The sequence below is a fragment of the Sinocyclocheilus rhinocerous genome, unplaced genomic scaffold (assembly GCF_001515625.1).
Source record: "Sinocyclocheilus rhinocerous isolate Xijiao unplaced genomic scaffold, SAMN03320098_v1.1 scaffold1295, whole genome shotgun sequence".
Taxonomy (NCBI): domain Eukaryota; kingdom Metazoa; phylum Chordata; class Actinopteri; order Cypriniformes; family Cyprinidae; genus Sinocyclocheilus; species Sinocyclocheilus rhinocerous.
In genome coordinates this window covers 2,061,627-2,081,684 of record NW_015660499.1, presented here as the reverse complement: position 1 = coordinate 2,081,684, position 20,058 = coordinate 2,061,627, and the positions used below count along the sequence as shown (strand labels likewise).

General features: G+C 34.4%; 2 protein-coding genes across 3 annotated transcripts in view; both read left to right on the top strand.

Moving 5' to 3' along the window:
* Positions 1–7,448: 7,448 nt before the first annotated feature.
* LOC107725086 (putative uncharacterized protein CXorf58) lies at positions 7,449–11,169 on the top strand. Its single transcript, XM_016534228.1, has 8 exons — positions 7,449–7,459; positions 7,540–7,642; positions 7,846–7,940; positions 8,109–8,214; positions 9,016–9,138; positions 9,234–9,433; positions 9,880–9,970; positions 10,579–11,169. The coding sequence occupies exons 1-8, from the start codon at positions 7,449–7,451 to the stop codon at positions 10,744–10,746; spliced, it is 897 nt and encodes a 298-aa protein (XP_016389714.1). The 3' UTR covers positions 10,747–11,169.
* A 1,164-nt stretch (positions 11,170–12,333) lies between these two features.
* The window catches only part of LOC107725151 (zinc finger Y-chromosomal protein 1-like), a 15,063-nt gene continuing 7,338 nt past the window's right edge, over positions 12,334–20,058 (top strand). The window contains exons 1-7 of one of the 2 annotated variants that reach the window (XM_016534316.1): positions 12,334–12,749; positions 13,589–13,633; positions 13,735–13,831; positions 15,401–15,718; positions 16,795–16,944; positions 18,348–18,467; positions 18,910–19,044. In XM_016534316.1, the coding sequence (XP_016389802.1) occupies positions 13,765–13,831; positions 15,401–15,718; positions 16,795–16,944; positions 18,348–18,467; positions 18,910–19,044 (790 nt within the window). In that variant the 5' untranslated portion in view covers positions 12,334–12,749; positions 13,589–13,633; positions 13,735–13,764. The remainder of the gene's footprint in view (positions 12,750–13,588; positions 13,634–13,734; positions 13,832–15,400; positions 15,719–16,794; positions 16,945–18,347; positions 18,468–18,909; positions 19,045–20,058) is intronic. The other variant, XM_016534315.1, reaches the window with a different exon arrangement.

The window sequence follows — 20,058 nt, the reverse complement described above, 5'->3', positions numbered from 1 at the left end:
ATATATATATATGGCTGAAAAAAGAGATTTATGAGATTATGCTTAAACATGAAAAATAATGAAAAAAAATGTTCTCTTTGAACTACTGTATATTTATTTTTATGATCCAATTGACAGATTTTTTCTTCTTCCAGTTTTAAGCATAAACATTAAAAAAAAGACTCAAAAAGAATATGAAAAAAATACTTTTTATTAGAAAGAAGAATGGAGGGATGGATGGATGGATATTGTATGCTATTTTACTTCACAAGTCCTGATTTAACAATGCCTAGATATTTCTACTGGAAAATGACAAAGATATTGAGAAAGAAAATCACTTTTTGCAGTGTATGAGATACTGTACTTGAGTGTAGACAAAATGCAGAAAGTAGCGAGTGATTTCACTGTTGATTTGTCTCTGCCTATAATATAATAACGCCCATATAGCATTGTCAATTGACATTGTCACTCAAAATGAATGAGTTTAATTTTGGGGCCAGATGGTGTAGTTACCTGCGTTTACCTGCAAACTGTCCTATGCCACCCAACCCAACCGTGACACCTTGAATTTGAACTTGGTTCAAACCAAATGTGAAAACAATCTAATTTTGGGCCGTTTTATTGTTTAATCAGTGCTCCCGCTGGCCTTTCACGACATTTCCATCAGCATATCTGACAGCAGGGGGACATGCAGCGCTGAAACGGCCCTTCAGAGAGATTTTAATCTGAAACCGCTCACTTGTGTGTTGACAGCGTTTCAGCAGGACGCGTGTGAGGCGAGAGATAGAGAGATTCAGACTGCTTTCCACTGCAAAGTCTGTATCGGTTACAATCCAAACAGACAAACGGCTGATGTTAGACACAGTGTTGATGCAGCTTCGCTCGGTGTGCTTGGGAGTTGTTAGGAATGTGTTTCATCTGCTGTTTTTAACTGCTGGAAAGTTACAGACCGTAACCTCGCCTCGCCTTTTCCTCCTCTCGTGTCCAGGCCCGATAACACCTCACAACCCTTGAGCCAATAAACATACAAGACACACAGACTCTCCTACCTTTGTGAGGGTCACGGCCTCTCGAGGATAAAACATGGACGCAGACACAGCCATTAGACCAGTTTCTTCAGCCTGGAGCCTTGAAATGTCAAAATAACACTAAAAATGACACTACTGTTCAAAGGTTTCATTTTCAATAGGACACATTGAATTGATCAAAAGTGACGTTTATAATGTTATAAATTATTTCTGTTTCAAATAAACACTGTTCTTTTGAACTTTCTGTTCATCAAAGATTCCTGAAAACAAAAAAGTATCACTAAAATATGAAGCAGCACAACTGTTTCTCCAGCAGCAAATCAGCATATTAGAGTGATTTCTGAAGATCATGTGACACTGAAGACTGGAGTAATGATGCTGAAAATTCAGCTGCGCATCACAGAAATAAATTACAGTTTACTATATATTCACATAGAAAAAAGTCATTTTAAATAGTAATATAATTTCACAATTTTACTGTATGTTTGATCAAATAAATGCAGCCTTAGTGTGCAGAAGAGACTTTTTTCAGAAAATATTAAAAGATCTTACTGACCTTGATATTTTGAATGGTTTTGTATCTGAATTATCAGTGAGTGCAATAAAGCAAATAAATAGTATTCAAGTTTTGGGAGAGACTTGAATTGAAACAAATATTGAAAAATTCCTAAATCATGACACATTTACTTTAGAAGGAAAATGACTTATGATATTAAGAAAAATTATGTTTTCTGAAAAACATATAAAAATTAAGTGTTTGTGCTTAAAACAAGAAAAAATATCTGCCAATAAGGTCAGAAAAATAATCTTGTTTTACCCCTGAAATTGATTTAGTTTAATAATGGTCTAGATTGACATGAGGGTCAGAAAATCTCATCATCATTGGCTGAACTATTTCTCTGAACCCTTTGTGAACTTCTGCAGAGACCAAAGGTTTATTAGTGTACTTTATAGCATCTAGGTTATATTTGGATATTTGATAAATGCACCTTCTCGGCAAATCTTTATCAGTAGCCATAAACCCCTAATGCATGACTGACAGAGATTTAACAGTCTATATCTTGGCAATCAGATAGTCTGCTGTATGTGACCTAAGATAGAATAGAATATATCTGATATAGAGCACAATCTGAAGAATATGAAAAAAGTGAATAACCTGAGCAAACTAAGGACAGCTAGAAAGTAAATACAGATTATTATATAAAACAATTTTCTATAAAATGATGACATTATAAAAATACAAGAACAATGTAAAGCTGCACCAGCAAAACTGTTATTAATATATTAAAATGTATTACATTATTATTTTGTGATGATTTTGTGAGAGATCCTGGCTGATTGCTGGTTAGCTGTATTTTCAGCATCATTACTGCAGTCTTCAGTGTCACATGATCTTCAGAAATCATTCTAATATGCTGATTTGCTGCTCGCGAAACATTTCTGATTATTATCAATGCTGAAAACAGTCGTGCTGACGAATATTTTTGTGAGTCAGTAATACTTTGAAAGAAATTAATACTTTTTTTCATCAGGGACACATTAAATTGTTCAAAAGTGACAGTAAAGACATTTATAATGTTACAAAAGATTTCTATTTCAAATAAATGCTGTTCTTTTGAACTTTCTGTTCATCAAAGATTCCTGAAAACAAAAAAGTATCACTAAAATATGAAGCAGCACAACTGTTTCTCGAGCAGCAAATCAGCATATTAGAGTGATTTCTGAAGATCATGTGACACTGAAGACTGGAGTAATGATGCTGAAAATACAGCTGCGCATCACAGAAATAAATTACATTTTACTATATATTCACATAGAAAAAAGTCATTTTAAATAGTAATATAATTTCACAATTTTACTGTATGTTTGATCAAATAAATGCAGCCTTAGTGTGCAGAAGAGACTTTTTTCAGAAAATATTAAAAGATCTTACTGACCTTGATATTTTGAATGGTTTTGTATCTGAATTATCAGTGAGTGCAATAAAGCAAATAAATAGTATTCAAGTTTTGGGAGAGACTTGAATTGAAACAAATATTGAAAAATTCCTAAATCATGACACATTTACTTTAGAAGGAAAATGACTTATGATATTAAGAAAAATTATGTTTTCTGAAAAACATATAAAAATTAAGTGTTTGTGCTTAAAACAAGAAAAAATATCTGCCAATAAGGTCAGAAAAATAATCTTGTTTTACCCCTGAAATTGATTTAGTTTAATAATGGTCTAGATTGACATGAGGGTCAGAAAATCTCATCATCATTGGCTGAACTATTTCTCTGAACCCTTTGTGAACTTCTGCAGAGACCAAAGGTTTATTAGTGTACTTTATAGCATCTAGGTTATATTTGGATATTTGATAAATGCACCTTCTCGGCAAATCTTTATCAGTAGCCATAAACCCCTAATGCATGACTGACAGAGATTTAACAGTCTATATCTTGGCAATCAGATAGTCTGCTGTATGTGACCTAAGATAGAATAGAATATATCTGATATAGAGCACAATCTGAAGAATATGAAAAAAGTGAATAACCTGAGCAAACTAAGGACAGCTAGAAAGTAAATACAGATTATTATATAAAACAATTTTCTATAAAATGATGACATTATAAAAATACAAGAACAATGTAAAGCTGCACCAGCAAAACTGTTATTAATATATTAAAATGTATTACATTATTATTTTGTGATGATTTTGTGAGAGATCCTGGCTGATTGCTGGTTTCCAGCTGTTGTAAATGATTTAATTATTCTAGTGAGCTAAAGTTAGTTGTACATGACTGTAGAGTGTAAATAACAATTGAGATCATATGTGACCCTGGAGCACAAAAGCAGTCTTGTATTTTTGGCTATTGCTACAAATATACCCCAGCGACTTAAGACTGGTTTTGTGGCCCAGGGTCACATATTCTGTCCTAAAATGAAGAGATGCAGAGATAGAAAAGCCATGCAGAGCAAATAAGCCAACAAGCTGCATCTACTGCATTCTCATGCCGCTGATTAACACATAAATACAGAAAACAACATTTTTGGCCAGTTTGGTTCCCAATTTAACAAATGTTCAGTACCCTCTGTTTTCTTTTAAGAGCTAGCCCAAAGACTGTGTGAGCGAGCATCCTGAACCAGTCGAGCTTGTTAAAAGTGAATCCGTGCACAAACCAGCTGTGTTTGTAGACAGACAGCTACCAAAGCAATGGTGTTACAGAGTCAAAGTTAAAATGACCTTCCTTTCCTTAACGTTAAACTCTTGCTGGTAATACACATCATTCAGGTTCTGTTGAGGGGTCAAAGAGTCCTTAAACTAATGAAGCCTTAGTTAAACTCAGGCTCAGATGAACACATTTCTCTCTGAAGTCCAAAGAAAAAATTTGAAATTTTGAAATATTTTCAAAATTATTTTGCATGAAAAAAAAACTACACCTACTTGAGGACTATTATGACTTGTTAATTTTTCATTACAAATAAGCATCTTTTGTCTGTTTACTGTAATGCATCCAGATATTTTAATTAATATATTTTTATTTTTTTGTAATTAAACTTTTGAGTTTAATGTTTAAATCTTATTTGGCTCAACAGAATTATTACTCAAGTAAAGTTTTTTTTTTTTTGTTAGTTCAACGGTTATTTTTTATTTGATTTTTTCTATTTTAATACTGTAATTCAATATGAGTGTTAAAAACTACTTTAAATAGGTCATTCTCATGAAACTTGTCCAGAGCATGTCTGCATCACATTTCATCCCAAAATCATAAAAATGTAGGACCATTTATATATATATATATATATATATATATAGATAGATAGATAGATAGATAGATATTTGTTTTGCATTTTGGTATTATTTTCATGACAAATAAGCACATTTTCACACCAATTTCTCATTACCATAATGCATCCAGAGTTCTTATTTTTGAGTTGCTTTTTTTTTTTGCCAATTTGCCATTATTCTCAATGCTTTTGAGGCTTAAAACTTAAAAAATAAAGTAGAAATGTTGTCTTGGCAACTAAATGAAAATAAGATTTAAGTACTAAAATTACTAACACAGAAAAATATATAGAATTTGTTGAAAAAAATAAACTAATAAAAATGTCAACCGCAAAATTTCTCAAAACTAAAATTAAAACTGAATATATAAAAATAAAAGCTTATAATAGTATATAAATAATACTGAAATAACACTGAGTGTAAAAAAAATGTTTAATGTCATTATTCTTTGCTATTTGAACATTTTCAGTACTCTAATCAGCATGTATATTTGATATTTATTTGGCATTGCCACCAGGCAAGATTATATTATTTCTAATATTAAAAAGTTATATTAAGGTTCATATATTGTCCCAGAAAAATGAATCTATTTTTAAAATATTGTTGTTGTTTTTTTTTCAGATATTGTGTAATCTTTTAAATGACTTTCATAATAGAGTGTTAAATCTGCATCAGTTATCATCAAATAATATAATTGTTATTCTAAATGGTGATTCTCATTCTCACTAGATTAGATCTTAGATTTTAATTTTTTGCTTGTCTGATTTTCTTTATGTAAAATGCATTGTTTAGTTTTTCAGTTGATGTTAGGGTCAGAATGTGTCTCTGATGTGAGATGACCTCATCTACACTCAGAGTTGTGCCGGGTTTGTCGTCATCAGCGGAGGCGGAGACTCCTGTGACCCCTCCAACCTATCAGAGCCACAGAAACACAGAGCACGGATGAAGCAGATGAAACGGAATTTCCTGACCTCAAGCACAAAACACCGCAGGTTTGTGCTCACTGTCAACACACGCTGAACGTTTCTGGTTTAAGCGAGAATAACACGCAGCGTATTTACTCAAGCTGCCCACACACAGCTGTTCTGAGGACATTCAAGGGCCCTCGCTTTCTCATAGAGCTTAACTGTGAGGGATTCAATGAGTAACAGTAACACAATATCAGAAACTGGAGGTCAAATCATTTTAAATGTGGTCAGTGTTGAAGACACACAAACGGGTTACATGCTTTTCATTTGACTGATATTCACTTCTATTTGCAGATGGGAAATTGATAACATTTCCGTTTATACATTTCCCCCCGGTTTCACAGACAAGGCTTAAGCCTAGTCCCAGACTAAAATGTAATTCTGTAAAGTTAAGCTAGTTAAGCTTCACGGCATGGCGGCGGCGGCGGCAACAATACTACAGCGAGAATAAAAGTTAAGCCTTCTTTCTTTGCGTGAACATTTGGGCGGCGTTATGCAAATCTTCCCACATCGTGACGTAGACATGTGGGGGCGTGTTCGAACGAGCCGTTTTAGGTAGGTGTGGCTAACTCTTAACTTTTATAAAGAATATCTCTTTGGATTTGAGACTTTAGTCTTTGCAACTTTACAGATCTTCTTTATGCACCAAGAGCTTGTAACACTCTAAAGAGAAAGGAAAAATTGAAATCGCATCATATGACCCCTTTAAATTTTACTAATTTTTACAGATTGTTAATATTTATTCTTTATATATTACAGTTCTACAGTGCTAGGGCATAATACATAAACATTGCAATAATTAAAATGTATATTAATTTTGAATAATAATTTAGCAATAGGATAGAAATGGATATTTATTTATTTAACATTTTATGCAATCTATGTGTATTCAGCTATTTATTTTATTCAGAACTGGGTTATTAAAGTTGAATAAAATTAAAACCATTAAAAAAATTCGTTACTTGAAATACAATAAAAAAAAAATTTCTTTTTATTTTTTTAGTTTATTTCAGCTAGTGGCCAAGCCAAAATTTCTAATTTTAATTTAATTTAGCTCGTAGTAAAAATAACTAAAAGTTAATAAAAACAATAGAGACATATTTTTAAAAAATGTCAAAAACACAACAAAATTACTAAGATTTCAACTAAAATGAAAATGAAAAAGGATAATAATACTAATACCAATAACACTAAAATATTACTAATAATGAAATACCATTTATAAGCTTGCCCTAAAGTTGTTAAGGCATGTTTTGTCTAAAAATAAAAATGCATTAAATAAATAGACCATTCACAAGTCAACATCACAGCTTACATCCCACCAGTCTCACTCAACAGTATTTATTTTTATTTTTTGTAGAATATAAAATGCAATCAAGTCCATAAAGATGTCAAACGTGTTTTAGTCATTCAGTGTTTTCCCGTCATCTAGTGTTTATGAAGCGTATTGCAGTCGAAACTTTTTTGACTTGAGTGTAATCAATCATATACGCAAATTAATTACTAACTGATATTTTGGCCATTAATTGTTGTATATTACTTAGTTTGTAAGAAGGAAAGCTTTCATGCTGGAAATTTAGTTTTTTATCATCCTCTGTTGGCTGAAACTTCCACTGGTTTCCTAGCAACCGCTACAGACACGTGCACTGTCCTGACAACAAACACCACACACAGCTTGTTTACAGCATATGTGTGGGATTGTTATGGAGGAGAGGTGAGTGCCATCTGATACTTTATAAACTTTGCAAATGTGAATACCATTTCTAATGTTCAGAATGATTGTTTCTGATTTAGACTGGAGAATTATGAGAATTGTGCCAGAAGAATTCAGGCGTACTGGAGATGTTTTAGGGACAGACGGCTCTTCAGGCTCCTGATGAACACTGTACGCTCAGCGGTAAGCTCTTATAACAATGTCTCTCCGGCAGAATTTTGTGTGTGAATTATTACAATGTTATTACCTTATTATATTTCACAAATGATTAAAAAAGAGAAAGTAACACATTGAACTGAACAAAACATTTTGAAGTAGAAAAAAATTAAATAGCATTTTCTTCTAAACTGTGTGTGTGTGTGTGTGTGTGTGTGTGTGTGTCTCAGGAACAGTGTCTGGCATCAGCAGTTCTGCGTCAGCTCAGTCCCAGAGAAGCTGAACTGCTGAAAGACCCCAGTCTGAAGTGCAAGATCAGATTCAGGTATGAACTTCATACAAAACATCATCAAGCAGGATTATAAGGTGGACCAGAAGCTGTCTTATGCAATAAAAGACCTGCTTCAATCTTAACCCACTCTGAAAAAGATTTACTGGAACAAAACATGTGACAACTAGCCCCTGTCTCCCTGATATATTAACTTCTGTTCAGGTTTGCAGGTCCTCGGTTTCCACCTTCACTTGTCTTTAAGATTTTCCACATTGGAGGAGGAGGACACTATCTGTCTGGCAAAAAAGTCTTTTCTCCCTCCAACCAGGTCATGAATGCTGGTCCAGTGTTATTTCAGCATCACTGCAATATTAGTATAGTTTTTATTAATATTTTCAATTAGTTTTTATTTTGTTATTTTACATTTTCATTTTGAGTGAGTTAAAAATTGTAATCATTTTGTTGTGTTTTTATCATTTTTGATTGTTGTTTTTTTAATATGTCTAGTTTTTATTTATTTTTTATTTTTATTTCAGTTTTAGTTTTAGTTATTTATCAAGCTAAATTAAAGTGAGAAATGTTGCCCTGGCAACTAGTTTAAAAAAAATTTTTTTTCGTTTTTGTTGTTGTTATCGTTATTTTATTTCAAGTGACATTTTATTTATTTATTTGTTTTTTTAGTTTTAGTTTTAACTATATAATCCTGTACTGGTCTTGGATCTGCTTTATTCTGATGCATCCTAGTTTCAGTTTTAGTTTGAGTTATTATCAAGCTAACTAAATTAAAATGAGAAATGCTAGTTTAAATAAAGATATTTAAATAGTTATATTTAAATATTTTTCCAGTTAATTTACAGATTTTATCATTATTTTTTTATGATCCAAGACCATTATTTCACCATTACTTTTACCATTTATTTTATTTCAAGTAACAATTTTTTTTGTATAGTCTATAATCTATCTATAATCTATAATAATTTTTTGTATAATCTATAATCCTGTGCTGGTCTCAGATCAGATCAGTTTATTTTTATACATCCTAGTTTTTGCAAAAATAAAAAACAGTTTACTATGAGAGCAAAAAATGCATGCATTTTAATGATTGCACTATGTATGTCTGCATCAACAGGCCACAGCCGACACCTGCAGAATGATGGGAAACAGAGCATTTATGGATCTCATTTCAATGGATGAGTTTCACAGAGCCGCCATTGAACCGCAAGATGTGATTTGCATGAGAGACTATATGCAGGTAGATGAAAAACACCCTTCAGGCTATATTCACAGCCCAGTTCTGTGACGCAGTCATGCTGTTGTGTTGCTCGTTCACCCTTTTCTCCCACTCAGTATTCCAGCCACCTGGATGAGCTTCCAGCATGTGTAGGAGGAAGGGAAAACGGATGGAGGTTCCTGTCTCTGAAGGTGCTGTCCCGGGACGTCATGCTCAGAGAGGGTGTGAAGCCAGGAACAAGAAGCAGGTTGAAGACGGTATTGCCGTTTAGACGTCTCGCCCACTCTCATTTTGCTGGACAGCAGCTCTCACACAGGTATTCAGTTTCAGCTTGTATTCTAGTCTCTAACAAAAGTCTCACTCTTGGACCCCAGAAACAAACCAAATGCCAAAGTTAAAGAATAATATAAATAAAAAATGTGCTTAAAGGAATAGTTCACCCCAAAAAAATGACAATTTGCTGAATTTTACTCATCCTCGTTCCAAAATGTAGATGAGTTTGTTTCTTCATCAGGTTTGGAGAAATGTAGCATTGCATCAGTGTCTCAGCAATGGATCCTCTGCAGTGAATGGGTGCCGTCAGAATGAGAGTCCAAACAGCTGATAAAAACATCACAATAATCCACACCACTCCAGTCCATCAATGTAGTGATGCTACATTTCTTCAAATAAAGAAATAAACTCATCTACATCTCGGATGGGCACATTTTTGGGTGAACTATTCCTTTAACATTATTCTGATGTGTCTTTCTCACATTACAGAGGTTCCCGGGTCTCTACACGACAATCTGCCCGTGCTCAAAACACTGCGGCTCGCAAGAGACGCCTCTACGGCCTGAGTGAGGCTGAAAGAGTATGCTTCATTTTTTATAATACTTTTAAGATGTAGTTTTTGCATCTGTCTAAACATATAGTCTTTGGTTTCCCATCACTTTTAATGCCAACTGTAGAAAAAATTTAGAAAAAAAGTAACCTCAACACTAGGCTAAATAGACCAAAAAGTTACTTTACAATAAGGTTCCATTTGTTAACATGAGTTAACTACATTAGATAACATTAATGAAAAAATACTCCTATTGCATTTATTAATCTTAGTTAATTTCAACATTAACTAATATATTTTAAAAAGTTGTAATATATTATATTATTTAATAGACTTGAGCTAACATGAATTGACAGTTGTATTTTTGTTAACTAACACAAAAAAAGATGAATAAACATCGTAAGTAACAAATGGTTTGTTCATTGTTAGTTAGTGTTAGTTAATCCATTAAGTACTGTTAACATATGGAACCTTATTGTAAAGTGTTACCGATATATATCTAAAATATACAACGGTGACAGTTGAGAGGAACACAAACTAGGTGACAGAAATGGAGAAAAAATTTATTAGAAAAATGACATGTTTATGAAATTATTGAAATGATGATTTATGTGAATTTGCTCTGGGACCAAATACAGTTTGCTGAGAAAGTGGACATCAAGATCGTTCTGCCATCAGTCGAGACGGAAGACTACAACTCATCCGAGTCTGAATGGGAGGAAGAGGCTGAGAAACTGTGCAACTGGTCAAAACAACTGAACATAGATGCTTTAGAAACACCTGCATTCATTCAGATGGAGAAATAACATTTTACACTAGGAGATGCACTGATTTAGGTTTGATTTTCAGTGAATACTACAACCTAGTGCATTATTCTGTGATGCTTTAATTGAAAATTAATGTTACCTGTGCAACTGGTCAAAACCAACTGGATATCGATGCTGTTGAAACACCTGAGCTCGTGTAAATGGAGAAACAATGTTTTATAGTTGTAGAGGTCCGGATTAATGTCAACACATGGTGACAGTATTTGAACATTTTGGCTCTTGCGTTATCCCACTTCTCATGCATGCACTCTCTAAAGACTGTACTGTACAGTAGTAATTTTCTGCACATTTTTAATTCTCATTAAATATATACACCACGTGCAACGAGTTGCATCCAAGCATGACCAGAAGATGTATTGCATCATTCAAACCTTACGCACAACTGTTTGTGTGTTGCCTTAATTTCCAGACTCTCTTCTTGTTGCAGTCTTTTGCAAATTAAAGGAACATGCACGTCCGTCAATAATCTGTTCATATTTTTTAGTGTCATATTCGTAAGTCTTTCTGCCTTTCTGCCTTCATTTTTATCTATTTGCATGCATGCACACCTGCTAAACATGAAACAAAAATCCTCATGCAAGGAAAAAAATAAAACGAACCTTTTTTTACTAAATATGGGATAAAACTAAAAAATGTCAGTTTTTCAGTTGTGATAATGTATTAAATGAACTACTGTGATGCTTGTGTTTAAAATTTGTGAGTTTAATATTTTATATAATACTTTGTGGGCATGAAAACATAGAATGACCCAACCAGTGGGCACTTTTAAGGGCCAAAACAATGAAAACATACATCTTTAATGTTAATACTTCAGTAAATGAAGTTTAAACAGTGAGATAAAAAGATGCTTATGCAGTTGGAATTTCTATTGAAAAATTACACCATGCATGCATGATCAAAAAACTATTAAATATGAAACAAAAAAGCCTCTTGCAAGGACAAAAAAAAAGTATTTTATTTAAAATAATGTGACCCTGCCTGGACCACAAAACCAGTCATAAGTAGCACGGGTATTTTTGTAGCAATAGATAACAATAGCCTACATTGTATAGGTCAAAATTATTGATTTTTCTTTTATGCCAAAAATCATTAGGATATTAAGTAAAGATCATGTTCCATGAAGATATTTTGTACATTTCCTACCATAAATATCAAAACTTAATTTTTGATTAGTAATATGCATTGCTAAGAACTTCATTTGAACAACTTTAAAGGCGATTTTTTGCACCCTCAGATTCCAGATTTTCAAATAGTTGTATCTCAGCCTAATATCGTCCTATCACAACAAACCATACATCAATGGAAAGCTTTTTTTTTAAGCTTTCAGATGATGTATAAATCTCAATTTCACAAAATTGACCCTTATGGCTGGTTTTGTGGTCCAGAGTCACATTTTGATTTGGGTTTAGAGATAGGAAGAATGTTTAAAAAAGAAAAGAAAGAAAAAAAAACACCTGGGATGTTTCATAATAAATTGCCAGTCTCTCGGTTTGGATATTGTGACAGATGAACAGATTTGATTTTTGATATTTTATTTAAGACAGGTGATGTGGGCATGCAAATGCTGTGCCAACCAGTGGGCGCTTTTAAGGGCCAAACAATGAAAACATACATCTTTGATATTAACAATTAGGCCAATGATGTTTAAACAGTGCGTTAAAAGCATGCTTATGCATTTGGCACGATCATTTTCGCTGTCGCTCGCCGTTAGCTTCGCTTTCTCCGGGTAAATGTTGTTCACCGGCCTTCCGCGTTTTCCTGCGGCTCTGCGCAGTGACGTGTCGCGCTGACGGCGGCTCGCGCTGTGGAGGAGCAGCGGGCTGCAGCGCGTCTGTCTGCGGAGCTCCGCCCTCCCTGCGCACTCCGCGGCCCGCCCAGCGCCCGCTAACTCCCGCTCCAGCCCTGCCCGAGTCTGGGGGAATCCGACGGCCTGCCTGCCTGCCTGGGGAAAATCTGGAGGCCGCCCCGCGCTTCGATCTACGGTAAGCGCGCCGATACCGACGAACCGGACCGCGCGGGTTTCATCCCGCCCGCTCGTTGCACACGCGCGTCAGGTTTATGCGCGGTTATTGCACGTTTTGTTGCATTGTGTTGCGCGTCGCGACTAGAGACGCGAGGCCTCGGATTGGCCGCCGGGCCCCGGGCCTTACGCAGGCCGCAATCGGGCCTGAAGCGCTGGGGGTTGGGTTATTGTTTATAAATGCCCCTGCATGCACGCGACACCAAACGCCCCTTTGTTTTTAAAGCAAAGCTCGCGCGTATGCATGCATGCGTGGGAATCAAACGCGCGATGTGTTATGGCTCAAAATGGCGCGCGCAGGGCAGGCAGGTTTTGTTTTCAGTGGAAGAGGGAAATTATGGTCACAAGGCGCCATGATTATGTCCGGTTTCAGGTGCTGAAATACGAGGAAACCTTCAGCGCGCGGGGGGTTGGGAAGCTTCGGCGCGCGCTGCTGCACGCATTCTTCTCAAATGCATGAAGCTTCGAGTGTTTCCTGACATGCACGAAGCGTTTAATGCACTTTGCGTTGCGTTTAAAGACGCGTTGCATCATTTTATTAAATGCACAACCGTTTATTGGTGCTCATTTTTAATTTCCAGTCGCTCTTCTTGTCGCAGTCATTTGCAAATTAAAGGGACATGCACGTCCGTCAATAATCTGTTCATATTTATTATTAGTGTCATATTCATAAGTCTGTCTGTCTGCCTCCGTATTTATCTGTCTGTCTGTTCGCATGCACGCTTGTCTGTTCAAACCTATTGCATGTTTACATTATGACAACTAGTTCTTGAAGCCTGTCGCATTGTATGATCCTCCCAGTTCTTATGCTATAAAGGCTCCATTCTGTGTTTACTTTTTATGAAAGTAATTCTGCTATAAATGATTGTTTAACTCTTTTATTCTCTTTTTGTCATAAATGGTCTCTATCAGACATTCTGGATGAATTGTGTGTGTTGTTGTGATAGTTGTGCCGTGGCCAATGAAGAATAAAGACGATGGATGAGGAGGTGACAAGGCTTGCTCTCCGTTCCCAAGAGCCAAAGATTATACTGCATGGCTCAGGTAATAAAGAAACCGTGTTGCTCACTCATTTGTATGGGTCTGGAACACTTAATGCCAATGTTGTGTTATTATCATTCTAGAGAGCATTTGATTGGACAAAACCGTATTTTTGATTACAGATGAGAGAGAATGTAAATATTGAATTGATATTTTTATAATGAAAAATTGTTTACATTTTCAGGAATATTTCAGGAATGTGAATATGAATAATCATTTTAAATACAAATAACTTTCTTTAATAATGTTGAATTATAATTATATATATATATATATATATATATGTATATGTGTGTATATGCACACACATATTATATTTAATTCATATTTTTATTTATATTGTTTAATTATAAATTATAATTATTAATGATGAATAATAATTCTTACATGTTTTGCATTATTATTAATAATTACTAATAATACAAATATATTAAATGGGATCAAAAATATATAAAAATATACATAAATATACCTGATTAAAATTTACATAATTGAAATAAATCTGTATGATTAAAAACATAATTTCACACAAACACAAATATATTAAATGGCATAATGCGAAATAAAAATATATAAAAATATTATTGTTTTTATAATTTAATTATACTATAATTAAAATTAGTTATATTAATTATAAATGTACATTCATATGCATTATTTATATTTAGTGTATATTTAATTATGAGCAATTATTAAGAGTTTTAATTTAATTATTATTAATATATTAAGAGTCTCTGGGCAACAAAATATATTTAAAAATTATTACATTGAAAAATGTTTTTAGAATATATTACTATAATAAATTATAATAATGGATATAATGACTTATAATGAATATTTTAATATAATTACATTTTGAAATGTATATAATTATAATAAAAAGTATGTAATTATGTTATTTAAGTAATACATATGAATGTATTTATATGTAATTATGAATTATAATAATAATTATTATATAATAATTATGATGTGTGCTTTTATTGTTGTCAGTTTTTTTTCTCTATTATTATTATTGTGTCAAAAAGCTGACATAAAGCAGTATGTATCTATATGTGACCCTGGAGCACAAAAGCAGTCTTAAGTCGCTGGGGTATATTTGTAGCAATAGTCAAAAATACATTGTATGGGTCAAAATGATCGATTTTTCTTTTATGCCAAAAATCATTTGGATATTAAGTAAAGATCATGTTCCATGAAGATATTTTGTAAATTTCCTACTGTAAATATATCAAAACTTAATTTTTGATTAGTAATATGCATTGCTAAGAACTTAATTTGAACAACTTTAAAGATGATTTTCTCAATATTTAGATTTTTTTGCACCCTCAGATTCCAGATTTTCAAATAGTTGTATCTCGGCCAAATATTGTCCGATCCTAACAAACCATACATCAATGGAAAGCTTATTTATTCAGCTTTTGGATGATGTATAAATCTCAATTTCACAAAATTGACCCTTATGACTGGTTTTGTGCTCCAGGGTCACGTATGTAATTGAACCGTAGTAACCAGCGGTCGTTATGAAGTGTAGACAGTAGTTTTGAGCAGTAGTTGTGTGTGTTGTTGCAGATGAGGGAGGTGCAGGGGAGGAGGAGGAGGAGTATGTGGTGGAGCTGCAGGAGACGGTGCTGGTGTCAGAGGTGGAGGGTGAGGCCGTGTCTGTCCAGGGCTTCTCCTCCGACGAGCTCGTCATCCAGGACGCAGTGGAGGACGTGGTCGCCGAGTACGTGCACTGCGACGACGACGAGGGCGTTGCCATGGAGACCTGCGTGATGTCACTGGAGGGTGAGGAGGAAGAGGAGGACGGCGTTGCCATGGCAGAGATGACGGAGGAGAGGGACCCTGAGCACGACTCGGACGGCTGCGGAGATTACCTCATGATCTCCTGTAATTCACCCAATCATTCAGTCACTCGTTCTTTCTGTCGCTTGATTCGCTCATGCGTTCGTTTGGTTCAGTTTATTGTTTCAAATGCAGTTTTCAACTTAATTCAACCTAATTCAACTTAAACTCATTCCAGTTAGTTGCCAGGCAACATTTTCTTTTTGTTTGTTTGTTTGTTTATCAACACCTTAAATTTGTCATTTGTCATATATAACAATTCATTCTTATTACTTTTTACAGTATTATGCAATATAATATTTTATAATATAATTTTTTTTTAGTGCCTAGTTAGATACCAAGGCTGCATTTTCTTTTTAGTTTTTCATCTAATGCTTGTGTTTTTTGTTACTTTTTTATATCTTCAGTTTACTTTTTTTTTTTTAAGTTGCATTTTATTTAGTTATGTGCTTTTGCCATAGTTATTAGTTTTTGTAATATTTCATAATATCACTTGTTTTTTGATATTTCTTCAATTTATTTCATTCTTTTGTAATTTTAGTAAAGCTGTTTTTTAATTTTTTTAATATCTTCAGTTTTACAAAAATACATATTTTTTAGTTATGTGCTTTCATCATTGATAGTAGTTTTTATAATATTATGTAATATAATAATTTATATTATGATTTGTTTTTGATATTGAGTTTTGCTTCATTTAAGTTTTATTTTTATGTTGGTCATCAATGTTTGTTTCATTTTCGTTTTAAAATGTTATATTTTCAGTTTTTCATTTTTCAAAAAATAATTTTAGTTTAGTTGTGGTTTTGTCAGTTTGTTCATTTGCCAGTTCATTTGTTAAAGTTGTTTATTTATTAAATCAGTTGTTTGTTTGTTTGTTTATTCATTCAATTATTCGTTCATTTGTTTCTGTCTGAATAGTTTGGACAACATTTTCAAGCTGGACTGAATTATCCAAAAATAGACATTAACACATGATTTTTTTTTTTTTACATTTAATATTTAATAAGTAGTATTTTATTTTACCAAAGTTTTGTCTCCTTTCTTTTTTATCATAATCCTAAAAATGCTTCTGATCGAAGTATTCTCTGTTCATTATGATAAGTGTGTTCTTCCTCCTGTAGTGGACGAGGCGGGTAAGATGGTGTCTGGAGACGGAGAGGAGGTGACGGTCGAGGGGGCGATAGATGATCAGGAGGTGGAGAAGGATGAGGACGGACAGGAAGTCATTAAAGTTTACATCTTTAAAGCAGACTCTGGAGAAGATGACCTTGGTGAGTGAACAAGAGATTTGAGCCAGCGCTACTTTGGTATTATTTCTATACAATTAAAGTATTTAGAGTTAGGGTGTACTCACACTAGGCGTTTTGAACCGCGCACGAGCGTTTAGCCGTCCCTGGCCCGGTTGGAAGAGGTGGGCCAGGGCACGGTTTGGTTGGGCTCGGGTGCGGTACGCATGCAGTGTGAGCGCTAACAGATACTATTTTGTGTGCGCTACTGTCATCATTACGACCGCAAACAGATACTATTACTACTACTACACTACACTTTTCAATTAATTTAGATGAATCAAGTATATTTAGGTTTATAATGGCTCTGGTTCTTACCTTATTGATGAACAGGAAATGTAGTTTGCGAGTAAAGCTGCAAATTATTTCATTAACGTCAGCTGCCTCCGTAATAATTTTCTGGTAGGCTACATACAAGTGAAAATCAATGCACAGCATAAATTATAAATCAATTATTATTAATTATTCGACAGAATATTAGCGAAAGTGTTATACTTATAATACTATACTTACATATATATATATATTATATAATAATAATAATATATATATAATAGTTGCCAGGGTGTTGTTATGCAGTTACTATGGTGTTTCGAATTTTTTGTTTCTCATTATGCAGTTGCCAGTTTGTTGCTCGTTGTGTGTAGGTTGTTGCTATGCTGTTAATATATATTTTTTTATGTTTTGAAGCTTGTTATGTGGTTGCTAGGGTGTTGCTTTGCGGTTACTAAGGTGTTTTGAATGTTTTGTAGTTCGTTATGTGGTTGCCAGGGTGTTGCTATGCAGTTGCTAAGGTGTTTTGAATGTTTTGTAGCAGGGTGTTGCTATGCAGTTGCTAAGGTATTTTGAATGTTTTGTAGCAGGGTGTTGCTATGCAGTTACTAAGGTGTTTTGAATGCTTTATATATATATATATATATATATAATATGTATAATACTGAAAGTATTATATTAAATATTTTATTTATTTTATATTTAGGATTTATAATAGTTTTAGTTGACAGTAGCAGCACTGTTTTGGGCCCATTGACGAAACCTTGAGTTCAATGATTACAAAGAAATTGAAACTCAAACTGCAGGTTCACATACTCTCCTGGGTCTTTCTTGGGCGTTTGCCACAACTTTTCATTTCTGATCCAATTATGATGCATCATGATTGTGGAGATTTGTATCCCAATGTGTATCATATTTAAAGGTGCTCAGCCAGACTAAAACATTTTTAATTTTTACTTCAGGGTGAGTGAAAATGTTGCCAGGGCAAGTTAAAAAATCTGCAAAACAAAACAAATCCTTATTTTTTTGTTGATGCTGTCTGTCATTTTAATAGCTTGAGATGAGGATGTAGTCCAGTAATAGGACTGGTTGTTTAGCGCTGTATCTGTGTGTAGGAGAGGCGGTGGATCTCGGTGAGAACGAGGCGGTGGCTCTGGCTGAGCCTGTGGTCCGGCCGCTGAGAGAGAAGATGGTCTACATGTCTGTGGGAGACGCTCATCACACACAGACTGATGGTGAGAAATCTATATAGTGATTCACACTGATATAACCATACAATAACATGTTTGCTTGATATTGGCTGCAGAAGCTCAAATAAACATTGTTTTTGCTCAAAGCGCTTTGCTCTTTCTGTGCTACAAATGTCAAATTTGGGGAACATGTCAAACCAGCACTGCAACCACTGCAGACATTGAGGAGCACATGTTTCTCAATGTCTGATTCCTTTGGTTCCAGTTTTGAAAATGTAGTTATCATTGTCCCAAATGTACTCCTCTCTGATTTTTAAGCTGCAAAATGCAATAATAGCTTTTCAAAGATGGAACTCTGATTTGAAGCACTGAAACGGCATGAGACTTGTGTGGTGGATGTCATCGTTAATGTCACGATGTAGTTTTAGACGCTGTTATTGTGTGTTTATCCATAGTTTATGTGCAGTTTGCGGTGTTTTGTGCACAGGTGGGTCTAAGCTCTCGGATGAGGTGTACATGGAGGTGGTGGTTGGAGGAGAGGAGCCGGTTCCTCACGACAGACCGTATGACAGCACTGCCCTCAGCAAGGACTTCATGCCCGTCGCGTGGGCCGCTGCATACGGTCAGGAGTCCGCATTTCACTGACCCTACAAATCCAGATCATGTAGTATAACTGCAGCCTAAACGGTTGAGCTGGGAAAATAAATCGATGAATCGAGAAATGATTCAGCATCGATTCTGAGATTTTCCGAATGCATCGCGATTCTTTCTCGAGTCGATTCTGAGCTTAGTTTTGACACTGCATACAGCCGTACTCTGCTAGTTTCCAAATCCTTACAAGCGAATTACAAGGGTGTTCACAGTGGGCTGTTTACATTAATCTTTCGCCATAAAAGCATTCTGAGCCGAAGTGAAATTACATGACTCAGCCGAACGCACAAGCGCTCTTCTTCATGAGCATTTGAGTGTGCGGATAAAAACTAGATTAGAGCACCATGTGCTGTTAAAATCTAAACTCAGAATCGATTCCAGAGAGAATCGCGATGCATGCATTCAGAAGATCTCAGAATCCATCCACGAATCGATTCTGCATCGATTTATCGTCGCAGCCCCACTAAATAGAGTCTATTAACTACAAACAACACGCTGCATGCATATGGGCGTTATGAAATGTAGGCCTGAGTATTGACACAAATTTCACGATTCGATTTTGAATCACAAGCTTTTGATTCGATTCTGATCTCGATTTGATTCAAAATCAGTGTTATTTTTGGTATCACTGAAATAATATTTTTAAATAATGTTTTGATGTATTTTTTATTTTCATATTTTCTGTTTTAGTATTTTTGTTGTGCGTTTTGTCATTTTTAGTAGTTTTGTGTTTTTGTCCATATGGTTTTTATTAATTTTTAATTTTAGTTATTTTAGTACGTCAAGTTAAACTAGAAACACTGGATTCCATTGATGTATGGTTTGTTAGGATAGGACAATATTTGGCCGAGATACAACTATTTGAAAATCTGGAATCTGAGGGTGCAAAAAAATCTAAATATTGAGAAAATCGCCTTTAAAGTTGTCCAAATGAAGTTCTTAGCAATGCATATTACTAATCAAAAATTAAGTTTTGATATATTTA

Excerpts from the sequence above, each read along its gene's own strand:
- LOC107725086 (XM_016534228.1), top strand. Across the intron at positions 7,941-8,108 it reads AAGTGCAAGATCAGATTCAG|GTTTGCAGGTCCTCGGTTTC; the intron begins GTATGAACTTCA and ends ACTTCTGTTCAG. Across the intron at positions 9,434-9,879 it reads GGACAGCAGCTCTCACACAG|AGGTTCCCGGGTCTCTACAC; the intron begins GTATTCAGTTTC and ends CTCACATTACAG.